Here is a 22,856-nt window from a genome sequence, read left to right on the forward strand (position 1 = left end):
TTTAGATTATAATTAAGCCCTCGAATGTAATAGTTAGGTGTTATAAAACTAATAAAATAACAAGATATAGGATAAAATAAAATAGAGAGAAGTAGATAAAAGTAGTGAACTATTCTTTATTCCCACAAAACGATCAAAGTTTACCTCTATTTATAGAAGCACTGAATATAACAAAACTAAAAAATTTAACCTCTAAATATAAGAGAGGTTACAAAATTGATGGTATAGGATAACCAAACCGTCATCTATACCAACTCTTTTATCTTTGAGGGAATTCAATAGACATAGGAAAACTTAATAAATATAGGAAAGTTTAATGGACATTCATTCCTATTTAATTGTTTCATAACACTCCCCCTTGGATGTCCATTACACAAAGAATATGTTTCGTTAAAATCTTACTAGAGAAAAATCCAGTGAGACAAAAGCTCTAGTGAAGGAAAAAGAGTACACTATTCTTGTGTATTAATTTCTCTCTTTGATGCAAACATCATTTAAGATCTTTTAGTCGACACATTCCAATTTTCTTCACCAATTTCTCAAATGTTACAGTAGGCAATGCCTTGGTAAATAAATCTGTCAAATTATTATCTGATCGGATTTGCTGCACATCAATTTCACCATTCTTTTGCAAATCATGAGTAAAAAAGAATTTTGGTGAAATATGTTTCGTCCTATCTCCTTTAATATATCCTCCTTTCAATTGAGCTATACAAGCTGCATTATCTTCATATAATATAGTTGGAGAATTTTCTTTTTCGGAGGATAACCCACAACTCTTCCGGATATAATGGATCATTGATTTTAACCAAACACATTCTCGACTGGCCTCATGAATTGCTATTATTTTAGCATGATTCAATGAAGTGAAGGCTAATGATTGCTTAGTAGATCTCCAAAAAATGGCTGTACCTTCATATGTAAATAGATAACCAGCCTGAGATCTTGCCTTATACGGGTCACATTCAGGTTTGGATTTTTTTGAATAAAATAAATCAAGATCAATTGTTCTCGAGAGATAACGAAAAATATGTTTAATACCATTCCAATATCGTCTTGTAGGCGAGGAACTAAATTTTGCTGATAAATTCACTGCAAATGATATATCAAGTCTTGTACAATCAGCAAGATATATTAGTGCACCAATCGCACTTAGATATGGTATTTCAAGACTAAGTATCTCTTCATCTTCTTCTCGTGATCTAAAAGGATTTTTATTAGGATCTAATAATCTGACGACCATTGGAGTACTTAATGTATGTGTCTTATCTATATAAAATCGCTTTAATACCTTTTGGGTAGAAGCAGTTTGGTGGACAAAAATTTCACCTTTCAAATGCTCAATTTGTAAACCAAGGTAAAATTTTGTCTTTCTAAAATCCTTGATCTCAAATATCTTTTTCAAATATTCAACAGCATTCTGGATCTCTTCAGGAGTTCCAATTAAATTAAAATCATCAACATATACAATAATTATCACAAAGTTTGATCTATTTTTCTTGATAAAAACACATGGACATATTGGATCATTGGTATAACCTTCTTTAGTTAAACATTCATTGAGGCGGTTATACCACATACATTCAGATTGTTTGAGTCCATACAAAGACCTTTGTAATTTAATAGAATAAATATCTTTAGGATTTGATTTGCATGCTTCAGGCATGTTGAACCCTTCGGAGATTTTCATATAAATATCATTTTCAAGATTTTCATATAAATATGCAGTAACAATGTCCATTAGATGCATATCTAGTTTTTTATGTACTGCAAAACTCACAAGATATCTAAATATGATAACATCCACTACAGGTGAATACGTTTCATCATAATCAAATTCAGGTCTTTGTGAAAATCCTTGGGCTACAAGTCTTGTTTTATGCCTCATAATTTCATTTTTCTCATTTCTTTTCCTCACAAATACCCATTTGTATCCTACTGGCTTTACACCTTCAGGTATTTGGATTACAGGTCCAAAAACTTTTCTTTTAATTAGTGAATCCAATTTAGATTGGATCGCATCTTTTGCATTTTGACCAATCATTTCTATACCGACATTCATCAATCGATCTAGGTTCATGATCCTCATGAACTTCTATAATATCAAATGCTACATTTCATTAGGCTCCAATTAAATTTTTTGTGATTTCATTCTTTTCTAGAGTTGGCTCTTCAGGAGGGACCTCTTCAAGAGATTGAATTTTGTCATGACATTTATTTAATTTCCGAAAATATTTGAAATCAATTTATATCTTATTTAGGTAGGCCGGCCTTAAATTTATTTGTAGCACTTGTGCATGTCCTTCAGGGACATCAATTTTAACCAGAGTATTTCCTGCAGGAATAGTTGATTTAATGACTGTTCTGAAATCGATAAATATATCTGACAATTGGTTTGCAACTTTCTGCAAATGAATAATTTTTTGAACTTCCAGTTCACATTATTTTGCATGAGGATCGAGGATATCCAATTTTTCAAATGATTTCCTTTCGATTAATCTTTTCTTCCCCCTAATGTTGGGAATCGTAGCTCATCAGAATAAATAAATCATTCAATAAATCATTCATCAATATTTTACAATATTTAATTGTAAAAGGTGATTTATACCAGACATAAATTTTAAATTTATTTTGGAACCATACATAATATAAAGAGGATATGCATAAATACTTGTCGGCTCTCAAATATTCTCACTTTTGTCAAATCATATATCCATTGGGATCAGTAAACTTCTGATTTACTGCAGGTGATGATATAACTCAAATGAGAATGAAGACAACTATATAGATAACTATTTTTTCTCTCAAATGGTTATTATGATATAATTAACATTTAACTTACTTGATTTCTAAACATGATCGTTATTATTGTCTCAGTTAGTGTCTCAATTTGATATCCATTTTGACGAATATTCAAATTCAATAAATTTTTCGAGACATGATAAAAAGTAATGCATTATTTATCATAAACTTTTCTCCTACAAGGAGAAATATAGCAGTGGCTATTCTGGAGCTTTCAATCATTTTAGCACTACCACTGATTGTGTTTGTCTCTCTTATTGGAAGATAGTGTATATAGTAGCACTTATTAATGAGACACATATCATTGTCACCATAATCCTTATGAGACAAATATCATCACCATAATCCTTTGATCCCAAATGTTTAACATCCATTTCTTCTTCAAGAAGAAAAGTTAATTACTATCATAAATTAAATCAATCATCATACACCTTCAGGGCGTTTAAAAAAAAATTTGTCATGTGAAAATGCTATTATAATTTTGATTCGTCAAATGTACTTCGGGATATTTATCTTTAGAATCCTTATTTTCTTGTCCTTATCATTATTATCCCACTTTAAGAGGTAACTTTTTCTCTTGTCATGGTAAAATACATATTTATAAAAAACATGGTTATGACAACAACCATAACTAGTAAATTAAAATTTAGTCACATTCATTTCTGGGAATGAACTAGAACTAGCATGCAATAAGTATAGAATATTTCTCAAATTTTCTCTCAATATTGCTACTACAAGAGCATATTCGAGAAATATGTAGAGAATCTTATTTTCAACTAAGAAATAATTCTAAACATAGCAGAATTGTGTACTTGCAGCCATAAGTAAATTTATCATACCGGGTTTTGAAATAATGATCATCTTCTAGTGGCCAAATCTTTTCATTAAAGAACGACCATCTTCTGGTGGTCGAATCCTTTTCTTTAAATATTTCAAAGGACAACTGGATCCTCAAATATAATTGATTTTCTATAATAGCATCTTCAAAATTCATTGCATCAAAATATAAGTATCTATAACAAATAATTTTAAAAATAAATAAGTAGAATTAGAAGGAGAAATATTACATCAAAGATGTCAAATAGTATATGTTTGTATTTAGTGGTTGCTCAGCAGTCGGCACTTGTATTTTACGATCATTCAAATGTTAGCCATAAGAAATTGAAATAAGTTTGTGGGTAAGAGATTTACCTCAATATATAGTCAAAAGTTGTTCGAGAAAATATCCAACAGTTGATTTGACGCTAGCAGAATTTCGACAGAGTCTCGTGTTTCATCTTTGCTCAGAAGTACAGATTGGTGTTGATAACTTGTTATAAAACTAATAAAATAACAAGATGTAGGATAAAATAAAATAGAGAGAAATAGATAAACGTAGTGAACTATTCTTTATTCCCACAAAACGATCAAAGTTTACCTCTATTTATAGAAGCACTGAATATAACAAAACTAAAAGATTGACCTCTAAATATAAGAGAGGTTACAAAATTGATTGTATAGGAAAACCAAACTGTCATCTATACCAACTCTTTTATCTTTGAGGGAATTCAATTGACACAGAAAAAATTAATAAATATAGGAGAATTTAGTGGACATTCATTTCTATTTAATTGTTTCATAACATTAGGCTTTTATTTGCGTTTATTTGCTTGTGTGTTTGCATGCTTGTGTGCTTCCGTATTTATTCGCTGCCACTAAGATTTGCGTCTAGAAAAGTATACTTATGTGTTATGTGTCCTACGTAAATTATGTGTTTACTTGCTTTAATTATGCTTTTATATGATTTATTTTGTTATAATAAATGTATGACGTCACCACACAAGTCCAACGCTAGTTGTGGACATTCTTCCCGATTTTTCACTAGTCTAACGCTAGTTAAAACTTATAAACATAGGTTAGTCCAACGCTAGACCCTTAGGACTGCCTACGCGCTAGAATCACATTTTTGCGTGACATTGCATTTCATGTATGTTTTTCCTTTTAGGATTATTTTCTCATCTTGCTTGATATTTCCTCTATATATTATCTCCATTATCCCTATGTGCGTGAAACATGATATTTAGACGTGCATTCGATTTAGAAAATTAGAAATAGGCTAGCTCATTTGCTTGATTAGATTAGAAGAGTCGCCTTTCAAGTATGGGAAAGGAACGAGTGTGGCATTTTTTAACCTTAGCATGCTTTCAACCCCTCTATAAATAGGAAAATTGAGTCACGAATCTTAGTCCCCCGTATTCGTTATGTTGTATTTCTCTCCTTTAAGTCACATATATTTATATATTATAATTCTTCTTTTATTCGAGTCTCATTTTTACATATTCGTGATCTCTTCTAAAAATTATTTTTGGATATTATAATTAATATGATTTGTACCAATTAAATTTTGAAGAGATATTTCGACCCTTTCGATATCCTTTAGGTCTAGATTTGCATCCATGTAGAAACATTCAAATGTGATAAAATTTATAGGTTGGATTAAGAAAATTTTCGACTAAATCTCGCAACTAACCTTAACTCGGTTGAAAAGGTACCTTAGGTTTGATTCTATCAAATCTTTGCTTTTTCTTTTTTGAAATGTGACTCCCGAACTCTTTTCTTTTATTTTTAATGACTTGGAGTCGTTTAAAAAGGGTTTTATCTATTTTTTTATTAAAAATACATTTTTAGGTGATTTCGTACACCTAAACTGGATACCAAGTGGTGACTCCTATTTTTTTTAAAAAATCCTTTTTAGACTATTATTTTGAGCCCAAATTGTAACACTTTTAAGTCCCATTTTAAACTCTTCTTTTTCCTTATTTATTCTCCAAAATAAAAAACTAATTGCAAATAAAAAATTAATCAAAATCCATTTTTTCTAACCTATAAAATTTATTTTTCTAAAAAATGTAGCGCAACAACAAGTCTAGCAAGTTTCATTTCAGAACAATTGAGGGCAAAATAGTCATTTTATAATTTTTACCCCATGATGCTACATGTTTACACCTTGTCTAAATTTATTTGCATCATTTCTCCAGCTGTTTCCAACTAGAAGCAGACTGATTTGAATTGGAACTTGTGAGGCCCCGATCCTCATTTAACATGCTAAACAATAGTTAGAGGGAAGATATGATACCACATGTCAAATAAATGAAACACACGCACACACGTGTATGTTAAGCAATGCAAACGTAAATAGGGTTACATTAAAAACGAGAATAGGATTTTTTTTAAAGGAAAAAAATTAAATTAGAATGATTTTTTTTAATGGTCACTTTTTTATTTATTCATGAAATAAGGCAAAACAACCCGCTTACATACGCCTAATTTTTTGAATCGAAGGCAACCCTAATCTATCCAGACGGGTTGTCCCTCGAGCCAGCCTCGGGAACGTACTAAAGCACTCATATACCTTGACTTGCTTATCAGCATGAGATACGCGCAAATTGGATAACGCATCAGCAACTTTGTTAGCCTCCCTATAACAGTGCGAAAATCGAGCCGGATCCTCAACGAACTGCCAAATCTGTCTGACCTCTCGTCAAATCTGCCACGGACACTGAATGCGGCGCTGAAGAATCCCAACTAAGACCAATGAATCCAATTGCACACAGAGATTCCCAAACCCCCTAGGGACACACGTTTGAAGACCAATAATGAGGGTCCGAACCTCTGCCCGAAGACATGTAGTTTCCCCAAAGTAGGCCGAAAAGGCAATCAGAGGTAGGCCAGTTGAATCTCGAAGAAGCCAACCGCCTCCACCCACTCCTGGATTACCCTTAGAACAGCCATCCGTATTAAGTATGAGCCGCCCTATCTCCTTCGCTTCCCAACGAACAACTTTGAAGGCAAACCCACCAGCAGACGAATTCGACCAATCATACAACTGACAAAATGACTGCCCTCGAAACACTTGTTTGAAGTGAACCCCTCCCATGAACTGGATCTCCGAGACAATGGCGTGACCTTTCAAAGGAAGCCGAGGATGCCAAATCCTAGCAAACACCATCGACATGTGACGGGCTTGTCTAACGTCCCGAAAAGCCGAAGCTAGGGAGAAGTTCTCAGATGTCGTGGGCATCCAAATGACTTCAGTTACACCCCCTTCTTCCGGGACCGGGTGTTCTAAAATGGAGGGCACAATCTCCCTTGGCAGTGTCTAATATAAGAGATTCACATCCCAGTGCCCATTGATGATGAAATTTCGGAACGATAAATTTGGGACAGCTGGCACTCGGAGAAACAAAGCACCACAACCCAACCAGTTGTCATACGAAAAATGACACGCCTCGTCTTTGACAACCCATAACATAGAGAGCTCCACTTGTTGGCTCACGTTCACCATCCTCCACCAGACTGCCGAGTCCGTTGCCCTGAGTTCAACCTGACACGGATGAAGCAATCTACAGTACTTTGCTTTCATGAACGTCGCCCACAACGACGATCCCGTTCGGAAGCTCCACCAAAGCTTGCATAAAAAGGCTGTATAGACGTCTCAGAACCTCCAGAACACGACTCCCCCCTCCTTAACCGGATAACACAGTTGAGACCACCGTACCCAATGAAACTTTGACTCCTCAGGTGATGTCCCCCACAGAAAGGCCGAGCAGGCCTTTTCTATAGTTCTAAACACCGTACCCGAAATCACCGCAACTGACAACAAATTCACTGGCATCGATGCCAACACATACTTTATTAGAACTATCTTGCTTCCAAAAGAGAACAACCTTGATTTTCATGACAAAATCCTCCCGAGAATGGACTGACACACGCCTCCAAAGTATGACGATTTACATCTCCCAAAGTAGAGCGGGAACTCTAAATAACATATCGAAAAGGACTGCCAGGCAAACCTGCTGATACGTTCAATCACCCTTCGTCTCGCCGGTGACATTGATGGATGAACCAAGTAACAGTTTTTTGAACATTTATTAGTTGCCCCGAACACCTTTCATACGCCTCCAGCACCTGCATGGTAGCCTTCAAAGAAGAGGAGGATTCGTTTGCAAATATGAGCACATCATCCGCGAATGCCAAATGAATTATAGAAGGACATCCATACGGGACTTTGAAACCTACGAAACCTGATTGCAGCAAGAGATTATTCAATTCTCTAGACAAAACCTCAACCCCTATAATGAATAATGCAGGCGATAATGGATCACCCTGACATAAACCTCTCGTAGACTTAAAGAAACTATACAAAAACCCATTTATAATGACCGAAAATCAGAAATTAGATAGCAACTGTCATACCAGATCGATAAATATTTCCCCGAAATCAAACCTTCTCAGAACACCAATGATATGATACCACGCCACCCGATCATACGCCTTCGACATGTCAAGTTTCATTACCACATTGCCACATCGATTCTTCTTCCCCATACCCGATACCACCTCCTAAGCTAGCATAAAGTTTTTCGTTATATTGCGGCCCTTCACAAAGCCTGTCTGCTGGGGGGAAAATAATTCTTGGCAACACACCAGCAACTCTATCTGCTAAGATCCGGGATAACAACTTGTTGAAAAAATTACACAGACTGATGGGCCTAAAATGAGAAAAATCTTGAGGATTTGGCACCTTTGAAATTAACACAATCGAGGTAGAGGTGATGAAACGAGGCAATTCAGCCTCACAAAAAAAACTTAGCACCGCATTGTAGACATCTTGGGCAATAACTTCCCACGCAAATGTAAAAAATTTGCCTGTGAATCTATTTGGGCCAGCAGCACTGTCCCCATCCATTGACCTCACGACTTGATAAACCTCGTCAATCGAAGGCACTGCTTCCAACTTCCCATTGTCCTCTCCTGAGACCGCAGGCGAAATGAGGTGCAGCATATCGAAAGACGACTCCAAAGATCCCGTGAAAAGGTCAGAGAAAAATGTTATTGTCTCCCTTGCTATATCCGCATTCGTGTCCACCCAAATACCATTAAACTTTTTGATGCGGTATATCATTCATTGAACCCGTCTCTGCCTCACTACCGCATGAAAAGTACCTTGAATTACGATCTCCCTGTCGGAGCCATTTTACCCTAGCCTTTTGCCTCCAAAACTACTCTTCAATTGACAGCGCATTCCGCAGCTCCGCTTGAGCCTTGCTGAGCTCAACCTGACACTCCTCCGAATCATCTTGATCCGCAGCCTCCTCTGTCCGTTGAACCTCCACTTCCGTAGTACGCACAATATTGATCATATTCCTAAAATGTTGCTTGTTCCAGACCTGAATAACCCTTCTTGTTACCAATAATTTAGAGCACAGAACCCGCAACGGAGGTCCACCCACGTCTTGATCCCAAGCCTGGCGAATCACCTCCAAGAGTTCTGGTTTAGTCGTCCAGACATTCAAGAAGCGGAAGGGCCGTGGCTTATTATCTGACCAAGTCGCAAACGAAATCTTCAACGGTGTATGATCCAAGGGATGGCTTGCCAAGTGAAGTACAGAAATGACATCGAAAAGATCCAAGCAGGCCCCATTGACTAAAACCTGTCCAACCGCTTTGAAATCCAAACTCTACCCCGCCGATTATTAGACCACCTGAAGCTAGCTCCTGAAAAGCCGATATCCAATACCCCAGCTTGCTCCATAAATGACATAAAGTCCGTCCCCTCCACTATAGCAAACGGACGACCCCCTCCCATTTTTCATGAGGTGCCAATATGACATTAAAGTCACCCCCAATACACCAAGGAAGAGAGTTAAGTTTATCATGTAATAAGTTGCACCATAACTCTCGGCGCTCCTCCACTGAGCACTTTGCATGAACAAAAGACATGACGATTGGAATAGGGAGCAACGGACTTTGAACATCTAGCGAAGTATGCTGATCCGAACTATCAACAATCGAACACACAAAAGGACTACTATAGAATACCTAAATATCACTCGAGTGATTAACAAACACATAATCAAATAATAACCGTAATTGAATGGACTCAATTTTAGACACGTCTAGTTTTGGCTCACAAATGACAATAAACTGAACATGATGAATCCTTACTAGTTTAACCAATCTTCTTCTATTAGGGGCTTTGGCTACCCCTCTAATATTCCAAAATATGCCACTAATCATGAGAAAGAACCTAGAATGAGTTTTGGGATGATGTCGCTGACCGTAACTGTCTATCGGATGGGAAGCGAGCCTGCACACCTTTCCCTCTCGTTTGTCGGAAATCACACGCAGCCACCACTGATTGATCAATATTTAGAATGTGTATCGACGATTCCAGCAACCTCTCTCGTGGAACAACCAGTCTTGGAAATAAATTTCTTGCAATAATTGGCAAATCAACTTCATCTACCCCGTGATGTCTGGAAGCGACATCCTCCACCTCAGGCAAGTCGACATAGAGACTCTCCAGTGCCGTGCCGTGCGGCGAGGCCACCTACCCCTCGGCCATCTGCTGCTGTCCATCTCCCAAAGTTTGCTCCGCTAGAAGCTGGTTCCCCTCACACTCATGGCCATGTTCACCTTCCAGCTGGGCGCCAATTACCCCATGTTCCCCATCCAATGCCCCCTCCATTCCATCACCAGTACCCAAGGATCCATGTGCATCAAGACCCGTATCCTCGGTTGCGCCTCCCACTGCAACAGCGAGATCGTCTCCATCAGAACGACTGGACTCAGCCGCTTGCCGAGCTGTTGGCCCTTCCTCGGCTAGCACAGCAGGCCCAACAGTCTTCTCTATTGCACCTGGTAGCCTCCCTCCATCCTTAACCGCACCAGTGAGTAGCGTATCCTCAGAAGCAGCCACAACCTCCTTTGTCGCGTTTCCGTTAGCATCTGGGTTGTGCACAGGAGTAGAAGCCGGTACCTGAGCATTATTTCCATCAAACAGTGGACCACGTTGCAGTTGCATGGGCTGCTTATGCTGGTGCCGAGACATCTCAGCCAGGTTCTTCTTGCACACCTCAAGCGGATGACCCAACCGCCAGCAAGAAGAATAGTACGGTGGCATGTTTTCTGGCACAATTCGTTGCCAGAAACCTGACTCGCCTTCGACAGCCACCCAGACCCTCGATATGATAGGCTTAGATACATCGATTTCCACGCACACCCTGGCCACACTAGGACGCGTCCCAGCAGCCGTTGCCAAATCCAAGAACAAGGGTCTTCCTACTGGAGACAGAATAGAGAACAAAGAGTGTTTGTCGAAGTAGTGAATTGGCAAAGCCGGAAGAGCCATCCAAACCGGTACCAGAGATGACTCCCTATGCACATGAAACTCCCTAGTCCAACGCATAGGATATTTTCCCAATTGCCAGACCCTTCTCGTCCAAATCCTGTTAAAATCAACTTCAGCAGTGCACTTGATCAGAACATGCCTATAGTCCATTAATCCAATGGAAACGTGGTCTCTCAAATTTAACGCAGCGAAGAACTTTCGAGTAATCTCCAAAGAAGGTCGCCCGTGAGAGAATTTTTCAACCAAAGCCCATCGAAACGGCGCCGCAAGTCTGTCCGCATCTGCTCTGGAGAAAATGACCGCAGCTTCACCCTTGTAAACAGACGCTAGCCGAAGTTGGATAGGAGATGTCGCTGGCTGTGAGAAAAGTTGGGAGAAAGACTTTTTTGCTGAAGGAGATAGTCCTTGCCTCTCAGTCAACGGTTGAAGGGCAGTCATGCAACCCTAGAACAAGCCCTAACGAGGAGACGCCCTAGAGAGAAAAGAAAAGCTTTTTCCCAAAAAACCATTTTAAATTAAAGAAGACTTCATCCCATATTTGTTCATCTCATAAAAACCCTAATCAAACAATTAGAACAATTATCATATTGTGTATTTTGTATGATCCTTCTGGTCTATGTCTAACAAAACAAAATACCATAGAATAGAAACAAACCATAAAATAAATAGAATATTACCGGATTATTCATAGGTTAGGCTATGACTCTTGGAGAATTTCTAGGGTTCCTTCAATTGAGCAAAGCACCATAATTACATAACCAAAAAATATTACAAAATAAGCCTAGTTCTTAAGCGTCAAAAGAGCTATTTTTGAGCACTTCAGACTAATACTGATAGTACTGAAAGCGAGAAAGATTAGTACCGAAAGCTAAGGGATGGATGCTCAAAAGTATAAAATCGATAGTACTTACACAACGAATGATGAGTGTTTTTCTGCATTGCAGAATTCGATGCAATAGTAGGATTCGCGGAATAATATGCTTCTTAATTGCATCCTTGCCCATGCTATACATAGTTAGATTTGCAATCAAAATACAATATTATTTTGAAAAAAATATCATAATTCAGGGGTGCGATAAATGTAAGTGTGTGTATTTTTTTGGTAATTTAGATGTGATTTAAATGTTTTAACGAATGTCCGTTGAGTACCTGTTAGAAAAATTCTTCTTTTAAATCTATCACGTCTAAATCTAGGATCGAGCATAAGAAAATCAACTAATATAATACAAATAACTAGTCAAATTTGAGATTGTATTTTAGGGAAGTTAATTCTCAATATTAGTTCAGAAGAACCACAACAGAAAAACTAACAAGAAGTATACTGATTTTGGCTAGTAATATTCACGAATAGAAGAACATAGCAGCAAAGCACGACTATAAAAACCACGATAGAAAGAAAAAAAAATTGAGATTATACTTTTAGTTTGTACATATGTTGAATTTTCTAAATGATATCGCACTAGATCCGGATTTTGTGAATGCCTTATGGTTATTAACGTAAAACGATTTGAGTTGAGAATTTAACATATGATCGATAAAGCTCTTCCCTATGTGTAGTTCTAAACATAGAAATATAATATGTTATTACAAAAGAAAATTTTAAAAATACTTGTCTTGTTATAGGATAAGAATCACACAATGAAAATGCTTAACTTTGTTACACAAGTTAAAAAATATTAACATGCATGTAGTTATTTGTGCTCCATTCTAAGAAATTATTACATTAAAAATTCCAATACATAGAGCGAGGGAGGGAATTGAGAAGCACCAATGCACTATGCGGGTCCCAATTTCTTTGAAGAACAGTACATTTTGCTTGGAAAAGTAAAGATGGAAAAATTAAGGATTTGTTATGGTATTTTTTTTATTGGGAAAGTTCTTTAATGTGTTGTTTAAATCATTTAATTATTTATAGTTTCCTTAATTTGTTGTTAAAATCATTAAATCGTTTATAGGTATTTTTACTAACAGTTTGTTTAACAGATGCCCATAGGGTACTTTTTAAAATATATTTCAGGTGTTATATTTTTGAAAATATAAAACAAATTAAGAAAAGTAAATAAATACAAGAGAGGGTAGGTAAGATTAAATAAGAAAAGTATATAAATGCAAGAGAGAATAATAATTGTTAGTCTCATTAGGAAAACACTTTTATTAATATTTGACCTATTCCACAAATGTTTCCTTAATTTGGTATTTAAGTTTAGGGGTGTAAACAAACCTAATCAAATTGAACATGCTAATGTTCAATCTTGATTATTTTAATGAGGCTGAAATTTTGTTAAAATTTTATTTGTTTATTTACTGAATTGAGCATGAACAGGCTTTTTATCTAGCTTGAAAATTATCAAATATAAAACATTATTCAATCTTGATTTGATTAGTTGGTGAACCAAGTTCGAATGAATTCTTATCAAGTATCGAATAGTTTGATTTCACCTCTATTTAAGTTATTAGATAATCTTATTTATTTTTGTTAAGGTTAATAAAAGAATAAAGGAATTGGGGGAGATTTTATTAATTAAGGTTCATAACAATTAGTTGTTCACTATAATTTTGGTAAAACTAACCAATCTTAGATATGACTATATTTAATTTTGATAAGGTTAACGAAAACAAAGTTCAAACCAACTCGCCTTAGGTGAGTTGGCTACTAGGTAAAGTGTAAAGTAAAAGTATGATTGCTGATCAGAGGTTCAAACCTTTGCACCTGCAATAAAAGTTAAAGTGTGCACAGTAATGCATCCCTTTGATCTAGAGAGACGAATTATTCCATCTAGCCTCCACCAACTCAGTTGGGTCCTCCCCTAAATAGGTAAAAGTAGGAGTGTTGTAAAATTTGATGATTGACAAAAAGAATAATGAAAAATAAGGTTTAAGGTTTTTTTTTTGTTCGTCGGTGAGAGGTCTTTGAGCTGTTGAACTTAAGACACCATACTTACAATTTTCCCTACCTTACTACCCAACCCAACCCTTCCCCAAGTTAAAGGTAGTAAAATCTTAGGCAATCAACATTTCTTGCTATTTTGATGTGTCACGTTTGGAAGATTACGCTTTTAGGGACTAAATTGAACTAATAAAGGCTAATCTTTAGATTCAATCCGGCATTGATGATATTTTTATCAATGGTCCATTTAACGAGTGCCCAATTCATATGTACTTTAAGGCGTTAGATTTTTGGAAAAAATAAGATTAATTAGGAAAAATATATATATGCAAAAATGTTAATAATTATTTTAGTATGTATATATACATGGTAGGTCAGGTGTAATTTAAGTACGTTAATAAATATCCAATGGGCACATGTTAGAAAAACTCTTTTATCAATTAAAATGAATCAAAATTTGAGAGAAAAGAATGGAAAGTTGAAGCCTCATTGGCAGGTTTAGATTTAAAAGTCTTCTTCAAATATATACGTGTGTATTATAGACTGAGGATACTAATCAATGATCAATAAAGTATCAATCAATCAGTTAGATACCAATCAATCATGGGAAGATTCCAATCATTTTCAGATCTAGAAAAATATTTCCAAAGCAGCACAATTTGAAAAAATATACACTTTCTAATATATTTGATGCTACATGGACTTTTACTGCAAGTTATTGAATGCAAATATGTCCTTCTACATTTATATGATACCCTATCTTTATTCTTACTCCCTTTTTTTTTTGACATTGCAGGATATATTTTATTATATGAGGTGCACCAAATCAACTTTATATAATAATAATTCCAAACTTCATTGTTCCAAAGTGTTTTCTGTACAAGACTTTCAATAGCATAAATCCTTTGCGTTTGTTTAACTATTGATACTAGAATGATTATTTTTTCATGCAAAACAATAATTTGAATTTGGGATACATTTTCCTCTTCTTTTGTCATTGACAGTGGTCTGTATCGTTGCGTGATCACACAAATTATACGAAGCACTATGGTTCTCTTGATATTTTTCTTTAATTTAATGCACCAGTGATCAAGCATTTTAAGACATGGTTTTCATTTTTTTTTTTCAAATATATCTCCATAAAATTCCTATCTTTTTTAGTTGAGTTTTCCTTTCTTTCCTTCCCTTCTTAGTAAGATAGTATATCCTTATACAATTAACTTTTTTTAGTAGACCTTTTTCTTTACTGAGGTTTACCCTTATAGAATAATTTTAGTGATAAATTCTTATAGATAATTTGTCTCACATTATTTTTAAGAAGGCGTATAGTTCAGGGTTTGAATTCTCCGAGTTGGGGTGTAAAGGATATGGGGAGGAATAGGAGGATAAAAAAAAATTAGAAGAAGTAAAGTATTGTTAAGGAAAAATTGGAAGCCTATTTCGTAAAGGGGAAAAAAAAGGGGAAAGTTTGAAAAGTCTTACTGGGATAGATTAAAAAATTTAAGATATAAAGTAGGGATAATTTTAGAAACCTCCCTTGAGGTTTGTGGCAATATCAGTTGGTACCTATAAAACTTTGAAAAATCTCACACTCCTCCCTTATTTTCAACTTTTTGTAACATTATCAGCCCAATTCAAAAAATATTTTTAAGAAACTCACATTTGGAGAGAGGAACTATTGTCATGCCAAAATTGCCGTCGTGTTATCCCACTATTTTTTATTTCAAAAGTGAATGTACATTACTAAAAGACTGAAAATAAAGACAAATAGTGTGAAAACATAGTTCTAAGAGAAAAAAAATTACATTATTAGGTATTTTTAAGGTACAAAAGATTACTATTTAAGAGTATGTTTACGGTGCTTCAAGTCAGAAAAATTTATTTCCTTCAATGTAATGTGTTTTCTTTAATTTGAAAAGTTTTATAAATTTAAGAATTTTTGAATTTTCTAAATTTTTTTTGTATAGACCGATGATTTGAATATTAGAAACAAACACAATGTCTAAACTTATACTTACAAACTCATTTGAGGTGTTTTTAAAAATGTAAAAGTAACTTTTTTTAATTACAAAATATTTTTGGATGAATTTAGAATTTTATAAATTTTCAAAATTTTTTTAATGTTCTAATTTTTTGTCTAAATCAATAGCTTGTAAACAAGAGAAAGATATATTATTAACAATATATTTAGAAGCTTATTAGAGATATTTTCAAGGTGAAAAATGTTATTCTTTTGCTAGTTATAATAATTTTTTCTTTTAAATTTCATGTCCGGACAGATGACTTCAAAAATTACAGCAGGTATTTTAACCTCAATAATATGTTGTAATTTTTAAGGATTTAACATGGTTTGTTATGAAAACTAAAGGCCCACAAGAAAAGGGCAATTTTGGAATAGAAATATTTTACCTCTCCCAAAATGTGTTTTTAAATTGAATCTTTTGAAATTGGTTGATAGTGTTACAAAAAGTTGAAAATAAGGGAAATAGGTAAGATTTCTTAAAATTCAAGGATATCAAGTGATATTATCACAAATCCGAGGAGAGGTTTCTGAAATTATCCTTATAGAATATCTAAAACTAAATATCAGGATGTCGAGTAAGAATTGATGTAAAGGATAAGGAGCAATGGAGCCCAAAATCCAGGCAAAAACATTAAATATTATTTTCTTTAACGAATAGTAGGAAAAAGGGAAAAGAAAACAATGTTTTTTTTTGGACATAGGAAAAGAAAACAATTTTAAAAAGGCATAGAATAAGCCAAAATGGACGTACGTAAGTCAAATCTTCTAGTTTCCGCTGAGGGGTAACCGAAGAACACCACTCAGCTACCTTGACCTTGAGAACGACTCCTTAGTTCTTACTCCTCCTTCCTCATTAGGAAATGTGGTAAACATTACCCTTTTCGTCAGAGAGATAGATTAAAGAGATCTTGATGAGCAATGCAAAGTTGACAGAAGAAAGAAAAAGAAGCTTTTGATTTCAGTTTGGATGAATATTCTCTAGTCAACCATATTGCACGGTGCACATCTCATACTCAACTCTCCAGATCAGTATAAATACGAGATTGTTCTCAAGTCAACCTCACATTCAACTGGGAGAGAAAAGGGTTTGTTGTTGAAGATTCTTGAGAGGTGGTTTGGAAAATTCAGCCCCAGTTGGAGAAACTGGGAAATCCCCGAGGAAAACAAGATCCCAGGTTAGCTAGAAGTTGACTTTTTTGGGGATTATTGGGCACAGATTTTCAAGATAATTAGAGTTTACTGCTTCAATATTGGTCTTGCCTTAGGATCTTTGTAGATTTTGATGGGGGAGGAAGAAGAACTTCCAATTTATGCTGAGCAAGTGCAGCAAAATGAGCATGGAAAGGGGATCTGCAGTTGCTGCTATTGTGTGCCAGTGCATTGGCTCAGAAAGCTAGCTAGGGAAATGCATTGGAGTTTTGTGTTTGGAGTTGTGATTGTTTATGGGATAAGCCAAGGACTTGGTGGAGGTTTTGCGAGACTTGGAACAGAGTACTATATGAAGGAAGTTCAGAAGGTGCAGCCTTCTGAATCTCAGGTTTACCTAGGAATAACCAATATTCCGTGGATTGTTAAGCCTCTTTGGGGTCTGCTCACTGATGTTGTTCCCATTTTGGGGTATCGTCGGAGACCTTATTTCATTTTAGCTGGTAACACTATGCTAGTAGCATTTCTATCTATGCTGCAGAATTAAGATTAGATTGCCTTTTAGTTTGTTGCCATGTTATTTATAGTTCTTCACTATCTGCTCCATCAGCCATTTTTGCAGTCTTGTAGTTGAGTAATATCTATCAAAACTTGACACATATCAGGAAAGGTGTAAATTTAAGTATATAATAGCATCTTAGGATTGAAAATTCCATAAGAAAAAACGGCTAAGGATATGACTCATGCTTTCCTATTCTTTATGCTTCTTCAAAGTTTAAGACCTAATAATATGTCAGGATGAAAAATAGGTGGCCTGAATTGAGGAATGAGGAAAGGTGTAAATTTAAGTTTATAATAGCATCTTAGGATTGAAAATTCCATAAGAAAGTACGGCTAAGGATATGACTCTTGCTTTCCTATTCTTTATGCTTATTCAAAGTTTAAGACCTAATAATATGTCAGGATGAAAAATATGTGGCCTGAATTGTCAAGAAAATACTTTTTCTTAATAGTGTTTCCTCCATCCCCTCCTTGCCCCACTTAACAGTGGAAAGAAATAAAGAACAGTAGAGAAGGAGAATGCAGAAGTATTTTTGTGAAAAATACCTGATATAATTGATGACTAATATGGAGCTTACTACGAAATGCCCTTTGGAAACATACTGCTATGTGTTCATGATTCTTCTTTTTCCATTAAAGCTCCAAAGGTTTTTCAAGGTAAGCTTGCAAGCTTATTGAATGTGTTACTTACCAAGAATGAAAGAACGAAAAAGATAAAATTATACCTTTTTTAGGCTTCTCTAACCATAGATGTCCTTTATGTAAGTGCTTTACTTTGATCAAACTTTCATAATGTAATTATTTGGCTTATTCCATTTTGCTTCTAGAATGAGAAAGTAATTATTCTTCTTTAAACGGGAATACTAGAGATTTGGCCCTCTGCTATTATCATCATGAAGTGCAATGTTAAGATTGGCTTGTGCCTAATCAGATGAAATTAGAATATTCTGCTATATTTTGTCGGCTTTTATGATGTTCATTCCTGTGATACTCATGTTGCTGATGCTATTTCATGGCTATTAGTGTCACACGTTTGATGATTTACCCTTTTTTATATCTTGACAGTCCATGGTAGTAGCAGATATCTGTGTATGCCTTTTACTTCCACGTGCTTGCTGTGTCCATTGGGTTACTAGACATGCAGTCGAGATATATGACTCTCTCTTCTCTGCATTTCTTCTCCATTGGACTATTTACAGAATTGCCGAGGCATTCACAAGTAGTAAACATGCACCTCACATAGTCTTAACTGGCTTGGTTTTCCCCCCATAGCTGCTAATCCTTACATTTCCTGCATGCATAGGACCATATTCATGACCAGAAAATGAATGATCTGCAGAACATTGCTTGACTCCTAAATTTCATAACTGTTTATGTGTATTTCTACTAAAACAAACAAAAACAAGCAGGACTAGAGGTATGGTTTTGTACATGCATTGCATTTTGGATGGAGAAAAACTATAGTAAACTAGCTGAGGAAATGCATCAAAGAGAACTACCAAATATTGAAGCTTTTGTCATCCATTAAATGTCCTGTCTCTTATTTGAAGGAAAACTCTGATGTCTCAAGGTGATTAAAAGATAGAAATAGAAAAGCAAAGAAGCTTGTGTCTTTTTGTCTGGTCATAAGATGTGGAATTGACATGTCATGAGATTTAAAGCGCACATCATTATACCGTATATAGTTGAATAAGCAATATCAATTATCAGAGTATCTTTTCTTCTCTTGGGGCTGATAGTATGAAGACTTGGGCGGAAATGTGATTGTTATATGTTTCTATGCTTATATACCCATTTTGTTTGACTACAAGACATTATATGGGTAACTATGGTCTGCTTATTTGCTTCTTGAGAAGTTATCTACTTCATCAGCTTATCAGTAAACAGGGTTAATCATCAAAGATCCATTGTTAACCTGGTGTATACTTCAGTATTTGACACAGATGTGTGGAGAATTCTGGACTGGTTAGATAAAATGAACTTCTTGTTTTTCTTTTATGGTTCGTCACATATGAGCAGCAGATGGTATTGCATTCCATGATAAATGAGAAATGCCTGTGTCTGCTCAAATATCCTTATGGTTAACTAGCTTTTGCTAATTCCTATGCATGCATTTAGTTGATAACTGCTCAACTGAAGCAGGACCTCTAAGAAGAGAAATGCTTTTGGTTTTTTTCAGGTTTTGTTGGAGTTATCTCCATGCTGTTCTTGTCATTGCACAAGAATCTGCATATTGTATTTGCATTGCTGTTGATGACTGCAGGAAGTGCTGGAGTGGCAATAGCAGATGTTACTGTTGATGCTTGTGTGGCACAGAATAGTGGTACCCATCCTTCCCTTGCAGCTGACATGCAAAGCTTGTGTGCTTTAAGTTCTTCTATTGGTTCACTGGTTGGATTCTCTTTAAGTGGTATCTTTGTTCACTTAATTGGCCCCAACGTAAGCTTTTCTTCTACTCTGGTTGAATTCTCTTTAAATGGTAACTTTGTTCACTTAATTCGCTTAAAATTGTTCTTTTGACAAACAAAAGGGGGTGTTCGGCTTGTTGTCCATACCAGCTGGGCTTGTCTTGTTAGTTGGTGTTTTGCTCAAGGAACCACAGATGCCAAACTTTGCTTATCAACAGGTGCTCATAGTCCCCTCTAACTACCTGATTTTGATTCGATTTAAACGCTTACATCCTGTTCCATCATCAGGTAAGTCTGAAGTTTCTTGATGCTGCTAAAGCTATGTGGAATACACTGATATGCCCAAATGTGTGGGGACCATGTTTATATATGTACTTATCCTTTGCATTAAGTTTAGACATCTATGAAGGAATGTTCTACTGGGTTACTGATCCAGAGGCAGGTCCAGCTTTGTCTAAGGTATATTGACTTCTCAATCTTTGTTAGTTATGACATTGAGTTAAAAGCCAAGAATGTTGCTACAATTACAAAACATATTTGAAACTTTTACAGGTGAATGAACAAATGTCTGTATTGCATTTTGCCTAAAACACATTTGGCATTTGCTATGAGCTGCAGGCATAGTGGGAATTTGTTTTTCCTCAGTTTCAGGGAGTCCTAACACTCTTTACTGGTGCAAATAAATTACTCTGCCTTTGTTCAAGTGACTTTGTAGGGGGGGTTGGGGGGTGGGGGGGAGCCAAGGGCTGGATTGAATGCAGTACATGGAAAATCTAGACTTGAACAAGAACAATTTACTATAACTGGAATCTTCATGATCTCATCTTCACTTTTTTTTTTGGTGGTGGGTTTTGCACAATATATTAGGCAGCATTTACCTTGCAATTTACACAGTTTAGGCCCCTAATTGTAAATTTTCCCCATGCAGGAGAGCATGGGTTTTGTTATGGCAGTTGGCTCTGTTGGCTCTCTTTTAGGAGCTGTTCTGTATCAGTACGGATTGAAAAATCATCCCTTTCGGGACCTACTCTTCTGGACTCAGTTACTATATGGCTTATCAGGAATGCTGGATTTGGTTCTGGTTCTGCGCTTGAACTTACAATATGGGATTCCTGATTATTTCTTTGTGGTAATTGATGCAAGTGTTTCTCAGATGATTGGACGGCTTAAATGGATGCCGCTTCTAGTTTTAAGCTCCAAACTTTGTCCTCCTGGAATAGAAGGAACCTTTTTTGCCTTGCTAATGTCAATTGACAATGCTGGACTTATGTCAGCCTCATGGGTTGGAGGCTTCTTGCTTCATATACTGAATGTCACAAGGACAAGATTTGATAATCTCTGGCTGGCCATTTTGATTCGGAACTTCTTGAGAATCGCTCCACTAACTCTGCTGTTTCTGGTCCCTAGAGCTGATCCCAATGCTTCCATTCTTCCAGACGAAGTTACAAGCTCAAAAGAGGGCTCTGAACCTACAGTAACAGAAAATGTTGAACTTGTTAGCCTTGTTAAAGAGGGAGATGATTAGTTAGGCTTATAGCATATATCAGACCTTAAAATGGTTATATACTATAGTTGATATACACGGATATTCAAGAAACAGGCTTAAATTTTCTCTGAGATTCTTCCCATTTTACAATTTCAGATTTAACAATCTTCAACATTCATTGTATTACCAGTCATATAATGTCACGGATGTCTTGTTATAAACAATCAAGTTGCAGAGGATGAGAAATTAGTGAAAGAACAGAGCTTTTTACTTCTTGACTCCGTTTCAAGTGTGTTTGATAACTCCGTCAAGGATATCGATGTATACTGTTCCATATTCAGATTTTTTTTTCCCTGTAAAAACATGTTCTAATTAATCATATTTTGTAGTAATTTGTTGGTGATTGGACTATGCTGTGAAAAGTGTACGACTCTGTTAATTGCCACATAGACTAGGATTAGCCACGGTGGACAAAAACGGATTAAAGCATACTCTTTTCCATTTGACCACTTGACACCTTCCATATTTTTTCCTTAGTTAAAACCTTAACTGCTGCTAGAGCATAAATTTTGAGTACAAACTCTCAAACATCAAAGAATTATTGTTGGTGATGTTTAATAGTTGAAATCTCGTTCTCGCAAACAAAAAGGTAATCAAAAGCATCTTCTCTTTTATTTCTTAATTGAATAAATATCAAAATATTCTGATGGGCTCTGGAAAACCTTGAATAATGGTTGCTTAGAAACAATTCTTTCCACCATGTGTTTGATGAAATATCCAGGAGAAAAAACAAAGGTAGGAAGACATAGCGTACATGATACGAATATTGCCGTATAATTACATGGGAAGAATCAAATTTACGTTACCTTTTCCTTCCTTTAAAATAAAAAAATTTCCAGCTTTTAGTTCATTTTTCAGCGATTAAATTTTATACAACGGACTTCACCAGAGGTGAGTAGATTGAACTTTCCTTTTCTTGCTATCGTCCGCGTGGCTGATTGGATGACCATGTGGCAGAAAAAATGTTATTTTGGGCATAAAATTTAGAGTTGAATAATTTTCGGTATATTTTTTTAGAAAAAGGATTATTTTGGCTAAAAACTCTGTCAGAGGGTCCAACGGGATACCATTAATAGGGTTTTCAAGCGTTATTTTTTAGAAAAGTGAAATTAGATTAGGAAAAATTTTAAATTTGAGGTGGATAATAAATATGAGCATGTATTTATATGATAAATTTATGTGTAAATATACATCGTAGTCTTCTGACAAGAGAAAAGTGACAGGATTGATTACTACCAAAAGCTTTCTCTTGCGTATTAAATGAAAGATAGCCTAAATGATCCGAGTTGATCATATCGATTAGAAAATCA

General features: G+C 35.6%; 1 protein-coding gene across 2 annotated transcripts; it reads left to right on the forward strand.

Moving 5' to 3' along the window:
• The first annotated feature begins 16,641 nt into the window (after window positions 1-16,641).
• On the forward strand, window positions 16,642-21,761 carry LOC113704344 (probable folate-biopterin transporter 2). Of its 2 annotated transcripts, XM_027226194.2 has the most exons (5): window positions 16,642-17,534; window positions 19,772-20,031; window positions 20,123-20,218; window positions 20,289-20,459; window positions 20,929-21,761. In XM_027226194.2, the coding sequence occupies exons 1-5, from the start codon at window positions 17,168-17,170 to the stop codon at window positions 21,523-21,525; spliced, it is 1,491 nt and encodes a 496-aa protein (XP_027081995.1). In that variant the 5' UTR covers window positions 16,642-17,167; the 3' UTR covers window positions 21,526-21,761. The 2 variants fall into 2 exon arrangements, with proteins under 2 accessions (XP_027081995.1, XP_071917795.1); XM_072061694.1 differs by lacking the exon at window positions 20,289-20,459.
• The last annotated feature ends 1,095 nt before the right edge of the window (window positions 21,762-22,856 follow it).

Source organism: Coffea arabica, chromosome 8e (genome assembly GCF_036785885.1).
Source record: "Coffea arabica cultivar ET-39 chromosome 8e, Coffea Arabica ET-39 HiFi, whole genome shotgun sequence".
Classification (NCBI taxonomy): Eukaryota; Viridiplantae; Streptophyta; class Magnoliopsida; order Gentianales; family Rubiaceae; genus Coffea; species Coffea arabica.